Source organism: Podarcis pityusensis (genome assembly GCF_964106645.2).
Source record: "Podarcis pityusensis genome assembly, chromosome: 8".
NCBI lineage: Eukaryota > Metazoa > Chordata > Lepidosauria > Squamata > Lacertidae > Podarcis > Podarcis pityusensis.
The window spans coordinates 57,063,260-57,072,935 of record NC_138033.1 but is presented as its reverse complement, the minus strand read 5'-3'; the positions used below and the strand labels follow the sequence as shown (position 1 = coordinate 57,072,935).

Below are 9,676 nucleotides of genomic sequence, written 5' to 3'. Positions count from 1 at the left end.
GAGGTTTGTTGGACGGCGGGCGCTTGAGGGAGAAACTGCCCAATAGAAAGAAGCGACGCTTTCATTGATTTGAAGGAAGTTCGAGAGCTTACGGCGCTACATGAAAGGGAGGAGGTGGAGGAAGAGGAAGGAAACCATAGACTTTGCGTCTGTGAATGGTGGTAATCTGCGAGTTCTCCTTATTCCCTGGCCCTCACAATGAACTCGCTGGAACAGGCGGAAGGTAATTCGGGGTTCCCCTGAGGCGGGATGGGGGGCGTCATAAAGGCACCAGCCTCCCTCCAGGGAAAGGACATTTTGCCTGTCCTGTATCCTCCTTTTCTTCCTCTCAGTGTCCCCAAACGAGTTTCTGAGGCAGCGAGCCGTCGCGGAAGAGAAAGAAAGCGGCTGGACCTGCAAAACTTAGTCTTCCTGATTAAATTGTCCTCCCGCTGCAGGGCTGACAACTATCCAACTGGCCCATGTGGTTGTGCCTTGAAACAGCAGACTGGTCCTCGAGAGACGAGTCGTACCGTGACAGTCTTGTTGCAGGACCTTGGCACTGGGTAAGGATTAACAAATGTTGTTGCTGTGGCATAAGCTTTTGTGAAGTGGATTCAGGTCTGCAGAAGCTTACACCATAATAACATTTTGTTAGTGCTGTACCCATCGAAGCTTGCGGCCAGTTTACCTGTGAGAGCGCCTCACCCCCATATATGCCCACTTGACCAGTCTGCGGAACTGGCACCGTTGCAGGTGCCACATAATACCCGTTCTGCATTTATAAGAAATAGATCTTTTAGTGTAACAGCACCTACACTTTGGAACTCCCTGCCTATGGATATAAGGCAGGCGCCTTTCTCTATCCAGGCATGTAGAATGTTGATGTATGTTTTAATCTGTTTTTAGTTTATTTGCTTATTTTATTTTGGAATATTTTGCATAGTTGTTTTTAACTGTTTCTACTGATAATTTTATTTATTGTTTTATTCTCTTTCTAAACTGATTTGATTTTTTAAAAAATAAATAAGTGGTATAAATTTTGTGAAATAAATAAAATAAATAATATCTGTTCGGCACCAATTCATGATCTTCCTTTTCCAACAAGCCTCTTGAATTGAGGGTTTTGTTTTTGTTTTTAAATCCCAATCTGTATCCATAGTGGAATTTAAATTGTTTTTAAATACAATTCCAATGTTAAATGACTTCCGGAGGTTTCATGGAAAATGATAGATAATACTGTCTTATACTGATGTCTAAAAAGGAAAGTGTTTTGTAGCACTTATTTATGTTATCTAAGTGCTACAAAACACTTTCCATTTTAGACATCAGTATAAGACAGTATTATTTTTTTTATCTCCATGCCTTCAAGTTGCTCCTCAATTGCTTTCTGCAAATCAGGTGGTTGTTAAAAGGAACACAAGCAAATCTGTAGAGTTTTTTGAAGCCACTAGTAACTGAACTTTTGTCAAAAAGAACAAAATTACTGAAGGCAGGGTTTAGGGGATATTTCACAGATGGTGCAATATGACCTTATTTTAGACCTATTATTAGTACTGTTTATTGTTGCTATAGAGGCAACTATGCCGAGTATTTTGAAAGCCTCTTCTTAATGTCTGCAAAATGTGTATGATGGGGATAGTCAAACCTTTTTTCAATTGTGTGCTGCATTCCCTTTGGGTAAACTGTGGAGAGCTGTATGCTGGTGGTCAAACCTAGTGAATGTGTTGTTGATTAACTAATCTGGAATAAAGTCTGCCCTACTTCATTTTTTTCACTAGTGTAAAGTAAATTTAAAACAGTCTAACACCACAATCCAATACTTGTCTACTCAAAAGTAAGCCCCATTTTGTTCAATGATGCTTACTTCCAGTAAGTATAGTATTTCAGCATAAGTCTAATTAGATGGTTGCCTTTCTTTCTTTCAGATCTCAAGGCTTTTGAAAGAAGGCTTACTGAATATATAGCTTGTTTACAACCAGCTACTGGACGCTGGAGAAGTAAGTCAAGCTCTCTAAGAGCAGTACAAATTTGCCTATAAATGCTTCGATCAAATTGTACCTACATAGTGTAGTATTAACATTTCAGTAGCTTTTATGATATATTTGTGATGCAAAATTCTGCATAAGAAAAGAAAATATAGGATAAATAATACTGTCTTACTGCCAAAGAGAACTATAGTACAGTGGTGTCCTGAACTTCTGAAAGCCGTTATTTTTGGAACTAAGATGAGAACAGCAACTTTTTTTTTTTTTAAGCATACCAACAATCCTATAAAGTAGGTTAGGCTTAGAGATACTTACTCAAGACCCTTGTGATTGCTTTACAGCTGAGCAGGGTTTTATTCTGGATTTCCCACACGAAAGATCTCTATTTAAGTGCATCTGCGTCTCCTATGTGTTCACTATGCGTTTGAACACCTCTTAAGATATTGCCACCAAAATTTGCATGATGATTCCTGAGATCAAGGAGCAAACATCTATATTTGAATACAATTGGATTCTATTTTGAACGAAGATGGCAGACTGAACCTTTCAAAACTGCACTGATTTTTTGATTTATTGGAATTCCATGTACAAGGCTGCTAGTTAATGAATACAGTCATGCTAATTCTAGAAAAACAGAAGTCCTCTTCAGACATTACTTGCGTGAAGAGGGGCAAACTGTTTTAGGGCATAACTTCTGTAGCAGAGAGTCTGCTCTTTGAATGGAGGCATGCTTCTGTCTATGGAGCAGCACACAGTGGCAGAAATTGTGCCCCAGGACATTAGGGATGGGGCTAAATGCACAACACTGCAGCCCCCTTTACTGTGCTTCTATTTTTCATGTGAGGAATGCCTGAATACTGCTATAGTTAATGGTTGCCTATGGAAGAGAGGTTACTTCTGCTCTGAATACCCATGTGTTGAAGAAGTATTTATTGAACTTGGAAATTTGCAACACATTTAAATTACTAGCTAACCTAACAAAAGGCAGTTCTTCTGACTTTTTGTGCCTATTGAATATTGCATAGAATTATCTATTGATGGCTGTTCCTGTGCAGATATTTTTTTTTAAGGATGAATGAGGTACAGGATGTGCTGTTCAATGAACTGCAGGTTCCACTTATTTCAGTGGAACGTAAATCGCCCAATTTAGTACGACCGTCATGTTCTTTGAGAATAACTAAGACCTTTTTTAGAAGTTATCCCTTATATGTTGTGCAAATATATTGCTTCTAACATTTTCCTTTTCCATTAGTAATACTTATAGTCGTATCAGTCTGTACAGCAACTGGTGCCTGGAACTGGTTAATAGATCCTGAAACGCAGAAGGTGGGTAGTAGCATTCTCAAATGTCTTGCTACTGTGTTGTTTTCCTATTTAATCTATTTGAACTTGTGGCATAAATTCATGCATAATGCTATGCATATATTAACAGGTTTTATAGACTGCTGGAAAGTTCCCCATGGTATCCTATAGCCGAACCTAGACATCGTGTTTAGTGTCAGTGCAGTATTTCTATCCAGGGTGGACTAGAACAATGTTTGTGTCACAACCAGGGATCTGGTTGCATCATGATTTTTGGCTTGTTAGGTTATAGCTTAATCTAGTAGCTATAATGTTCTTAAGATCATATCTATGTGCCTATTCTTTGGGACACTGCTAGCCTTCATAATTGCAAAGGTAGAAGTTGGGACCTTTATGTCAGTCAGAGCTTATGAAGAGCCCTGCTGGATCAGACCAAAGATCTGCCTTGTCCAGCATCCCGTTTTCACAGTGGCGAATGAGAGGGAAATCAAATCTGTTACTTTATATATTAATTTCTAAATTAATAATTTATTCCCCCTCTTATATTAGTGTTAAAATTAGTAACTTGTTTGCCCCTCATTCTCGACTGTATAATATGCTTCTTTTAAAATCAAAACAACTTCTGTAGGTTGAAGCAGACTTGTGGACAGATGCCTTAAAAGTTAGCAGTGGTGATTCTTTAGCTGAGTATTGTGCTCTCCAATGAAGATTTAAATATTTTAGTTGTATTAATTTTATTAATTTCAAGCTAATCGTGTATTCATAAAGCGTTGTTTGGTTTTCTCCTAGGTTTCTTTCTTCACATCTCTATGGAATCATCCATTCTTCACAGTTAGCTGTATTACTCTTATAGGTTTGTTTTTTGCTGGAATACATAAAAGAGTGGTGGCACCCTCAATGTATCCTTTATTCAGTACCTGGCATATATTTAACCATGATCACACTGGCAATAATTTCAACTGAAGAAACTTTTAACTACTGTTCTATTCTCTCTGAGAACAGAGTCAAAGAACGGAGAGAGTTTGAACACTTTTCTTGAACGGGGAGTACGGTCCTAAGCTCCTGTACTCCCTCTTTGTGGTGACATGTGAATAAGATCATCTCCTCTCAGGGTGGCGCTTTCCACAACATTGTGTGTGACCCTACAGCCACTCTGCAAAACAACTCTATGGTAATTGTTCCCAGGATATAGCTGGAGTGCAAGGGTAGTCACAGAACTTTGCTACCTATTACTTTACTGATAAAAAAAACCACACAGAGAGCATACAACTTGGGTGGGAAACCACCACCCAAGGGCTGAATGCAGCCCGAGACCTCCCCATCTGACCTTCAGTGCCCCTTCTCTCTAGTGCAATCACTTTGCTTTGCTTTGCCATGACTCTAGAGACTGGTATGTTTCTTTGATGTTTTCTGTTCAGCATAGCAGCGCGATGTCGAACAGTCCTGGCAGAATACAACATGTCCTGTGATGATGTAAGTGGCTTTGGTTTCCCTGGCCTAATAATCTTCCAGTACACATTGTCTTACATCCTCTATTGTCTTTAAGTTCCCAGTTTACTCTATGTGCTTCTAGTTTCTTCCTCCCATCAGTGTGCTCGAGGTGGTCTATTCTGCATGGGACTAAGACATTAAGGATCTTTTTGCCCTATATCCTTCTATAAGAAGTGGCCTAAATATTCCTTATAATGTTGCTAGTAGACAAACCTGAGTGCCTTCCTTATCTGACATGAAATCCTTAAATTATTAAGAAATGAAAGATCAATCAGGGTGCATATTGTGCTATCTTTGGTCTGTAGCATGCAAAAAAAAAAAATCTATAAATTCTGTAGATTCATTGCACAGGGGACTGGGAACCTATTATTGTAGTTCACATATAAAAAAGAAAAGAATTAATCTACTAATAACTGGCTAATTAGATTCATAATCCTTGCAAACAAACTCTGTTCTCAGTTTCCACTCTTTAAGCTAGATCAGCCTTTGTTAACTTGGCTCTCTCCAGATGGCCATGCTGACCGGGCTGATGGGAGTTGTAGTTCAAAACATCTGGACAGCAAGTTGGCATAGGCTTAGCAAGACGACGGAGAAGTAATCCAACATAGCAGGAGTTGCTGTAATGTGAAAGTGATTTCTTTCTTCCCCAGACTGGAAAACTAATATTGAAACCCCGGCTTCACGTCCAGTAACCCACTATCTCCATTCAACTCTACTCGCTGCTGTGGAAATGTAAGAAAAGAACTTTCTTTGAGAGAGTGAGGCCAAATAGGATTGTGGGGTGTTGAGTTGACAGCAAAAGCGTGAAAACATCTGGTTTATTTATTCATAATTTCCTTGCGTTTTCTTGTCTGTTTTATGCTTTCAATTCCTTCTCTGGCAGCAGGGCGTGAGTAAGCTGTAGCCTTCCAAATGCTGGGGGACTCCGACTCCCATCAGCCCCAGCAAACAGAGTTGTGGGTAAGGGATAATGGGAGCTGTAGTCCAATAGCAGCTGGAGGGACACAGGTTCTCCAACCCTGCCAGACAGTATTAGTATGTCTCTGGGGTTTCATCTTCAGCAAGGTGGGATCCTCTATTTAGAAAAGGACTCAATGGGTTTTATGATGTGCAAATCACTGTAAACAGAAAATGGAACCAGTATTTGAAGAGATACTTAAACCTGCCATTCACACAGCGTTTTACCATTACATTTGTTCATTAATCATGGCTATCTCCCTCCCCACCCAACGCTGCATTTTATATATAAAAAATTACTCTGTCAGAACTCTTCTTGGTGCGTATTACTTTGAATTTTGTCACAAAAGCTCCTGTTCTTCAGTTCCTTGCATTAGCAGTAGCCTATTTTCAGCAAATTCTATGTTTAGGCTTTTAATATTTTAAAACCTCTGTGTGTTTGGGGCATACAGTAATGATGTATTGTATCTGAAATTTACACTGTGGTAGTTTTGCCACAAAACTAGTATTGCTTAACTTCAGATTACTTGATAAAAAGAAAGTGCCACCAATGTAACAAAGCTCAAGGTAGATTCAGACTTTCCTTTGGGCCCAGTCTGACATAATGCTGCCTGAGTCCTTAGGCATCATTAGGCAACCTGCAGACCTGTGTGTGCTTTTCCCTCTCAGGTGAAACTTCTTTTCAGTTTCTGAGCTAGTGAAAGTTACTGCTTCCTTGGTGCCAGCGTTTTTGCTAACCACATTTGGTGCCAAGCCAGTTTGCAAGCCTGCTTCGAATCACTGCTGCAAACTGTGGTTTGACTTTAGCTAGGGTTGGCAGAAATGTTAGCATAATGCATTAATTCACTATGCAGTGGAGCATAAGCTGCATTATTGATATTGCAAGAGAGGGTTAAATGCCCGGAGGAGGAAGAGTATGCGAAGCTGTGGCACGCTATCTGATTATATGAGCAGGCAGCATGACACTTAATGCAAGACCATCTATTTCCCTCCCTTTGCCCAGTTGGATCATCATAATCAGGCATGACAAATGCACAGTAGCCACTGAGTCAAATTCTCTATCCTTAAATGCCTGTGGAACTTGGTGGGTTGGGGATGGCAATTGAAATAGCTTTGTGAAGAGGCAAAATCAGCCATCTGAATCTACCTTTATTACAGAAAAGTGTTAAAACTTAAAAGTGGCTGTTACGCATAGTATGACTTTGAAATACTGACACAAAGCAATTTAATTTTAAATCCTTCCTGTGCCTTTTTACAAGACCTGTTTCAAGCTATTTTAAGAAGAGTATAAAACTTTAAGAGCACAAAGCAACTGGCAGTGTAGGAAATGCTGCACCACAAGGAAGATTTTGTACATACACTTGTACATTTTGTACATACACTTGTACATACACAAAACTACACTTGTGTCAATGTTTAATTCTCCTTTGAATGCTGCAATTAAATCCTGTGCTCTCAAAGTCTTCTCTGCATTTCTTGCTCCACCTGTGTTTTTAAGTGCTGTAAATTTTTGTGTATAAAATAAACATTTTATTTATAATGATATGTTTGCTGGCATTTGTATTTGAAATTGCAAGTATATAAAAGTTAGGAGTGCTGAAATCTATTAATTTCACATTTAATGCTTCTCATGTTACCAACTTTTGAAAATTCAGTTTTTAAAAACTCTGCTTCAGATATATAGAGTTGGTCAGCTTCTGCAATTCTGCATCTACAGGACAGGTGTGGAATTTTATACAGTACTGTAGTTGTATTCCTGCAAAATTTCAGACAAGACCCAGAACAGCCATGACAGTCTTTAGCAGACTGGGGCAACTTAGAGATGGATAACTTAATTGGATGAGACCTTTATTTAAATATAGTCATATGAGTTTTCTCATTAATGGTATTCACTAATACCTTGGGCTTATTAGAACAAGTATTTGGTACTAAATGCTGACCCACTGACATAACAAGTAAGAGAACAAACCAGAAAGTCTTCCATTAACCATAGTTTCCTGTGGCTTCTGAAACATGAAACTCTGGCTAAGGGGTTCAGAACAAGCCACTGTGGTTTGAAGTTGGTTTAATGTCTTGTCTTGTTCTGAAGCCATTAATAACCAGTTTCCCAGTTTGGTGTAAGTGGTAACCTATAAATGTTAAGGGAAGACTTTCTGGTTTGTTTGCCATGCATGCAACCCCTTCATACAAGAAAACAATCACCTAAATTGGCAGTTATTAGATGCTTTGATACTGAAGCAACTAAAGGAGGACTTGATGCTTAGTATTACAGTACTGAAAATCTTTTTAATATCTAAATTACAGAGCATGTGAAGATGTAAGTAAGACCTTTGAACATTGCATAAATCTCAATTTTTGTTTTCCTAGATCAAGATAGGTTCTGTTTTTATTTGGTTTTAAGTCTATACAGCAGTGTTATGCATTTGGGTTCATGTTGCCACCAGCTTGATTCCAAAAAATCTGCAGTCTGGCTTTCCTAAATTGCAGAAACTTTCAAGCTGCAGAAATCCAAACCACAGCTGCCCTCCACAAACCTCTTCCTCCCCCCACCCCATTGCTTAGGACAGTCAGTATGAGTCTATGGGATCGCCCTGGTTTAATTACTCAGCTTGACCACAGTAGTTCAGATACTGGTAACTTCAATATTTGATTACCGCAATGTACTCTCTGTGGGGCTTCTCTGTGGATCTGGAAATGGTACTTAATGTAGAATGCTGCAACACAATTGCTGATGGGTGAGACCTTATCAATCATTTAGTATATCAGCACCTACTCTTTGGAACTCCCTGCCTGTTGACATCAGACAGAAGCCTTCGCTGTACTCTTCAGCACCTGCTTAAAACATTTTTGTTTATGCAAGCCTATCCAGAAATGTAGAATGCTAACATGCATTTAATCTTTTCATGCTTACTGTTGATTTTTGAACGTTTTTAAATAGCTGTTTTTAATAGTCCTTTGTTGATAATTTTACTGTTTTGATTTTATCTTTCACAAACCTCATAGAGGTTTTATTACAATCAAACACCACATCAATATTGTGAAATAATAAATAAACTTCTGAAATCTTGGTGGGGGGCAGAATGTAACATTTGATGTATTAGTACCAAATTATTAGCTTTACAAAGTGTTTATTCTTGTTTGAATTTTACGGCTGTTATGATATAATGATTTTCTTCAAAATCAGGCCCATGCGACCCCAGGGGCTAGTCTGGACATGTCTAACTTTCCGTAAGCATGTAAATGAACACTCCCCTTCCCCTTCTGGATAACTGAAACCGCCAGTCTTCCCCAGCCTTTGCTGCAGTCTTACATTTTGAACTGAGACAATGGAAGAGGAAACTTCACAGCAGGGAATATGTGGGAAAGATTCTCATCAAGACAAATATACTGGAGAACTTGGGGTATCATTTCTCCCCCTTCTGCGCAACGAAGCAATTTCCTGACAATTCCATCGATTTTTCCAAGACTGACACTGGCGGATCACCTAATATGTGGTATAAGAGACCTTTCATTTTCTAATTATTTTCTGTGGGAAGCAGCTTGCATTTATTATTTAAGTGTTCGCTTTGCCGTACTGCATAAATAGAAACTAATGCTTCAGTCCTGGGCTCGATTTCCTAGGAGTAAGTCCCGGTGAACTTGCTTCCGAGGAAATGTGCATAGCACTGTGCTGTAAGATATGCTTGAGGGGAACACGTGTTGTTTCACGGGCTTCTAAAACCTTAATAACATGAATGTTTTTTTTCAGTTTTAAGTCTATACAGCAGTGTTCTGCATTTGGGTTCATGTTGCCACCAGCTTGGTTCTGAAAATCTTTGAAGTCTGGCTTTCCTAAGTTGCAAAAACTTTCAAACTGCAGAAAGCTAAACTATGGCTGCTGTCCGCAAACCTCTTTTTTTCTTTCCATTTCTTAGGACAGTCAGTATGAGTCTAAGGCGGCAGTGGTTTTCAACCAATGT

At 39.1% G+C, this 9,676-nt stretch overlaps 1 protein-coding gene across 1 annotated transcript; it reads left to right on the top strand.

Moving 5' to 3' along the window:
- The first annotated feature begins 55 nt into the window (after positions 1–55).
- CNEP1R1 (CTD nuclear envelope phosphatase 1 regulatory subunit 1) lies at positions 56–5,981 on the top strand. The gene is made up of 6 exons (XM_081015576.1): positions 56–223; positions 1,908–1,979; positions 3,220–3,293; positions 4,059–4,168; positions 4,688–4,742; positions 5,411–5,981. The coding sequence occupies exons 1-6, from the start codon at positions 199–201 to the stop codon at positions 5,450–5,452; spliced, it is 378 nt and encodes a 125-aa protein (XP_080871702.1). The 5' UTR covers positions 56–198; the 3' UTR covers positions 5,453–5,981.
- The last annotated feature ends 3,695 nt before the right edge of the window (positions 5,982–9,676 follow it).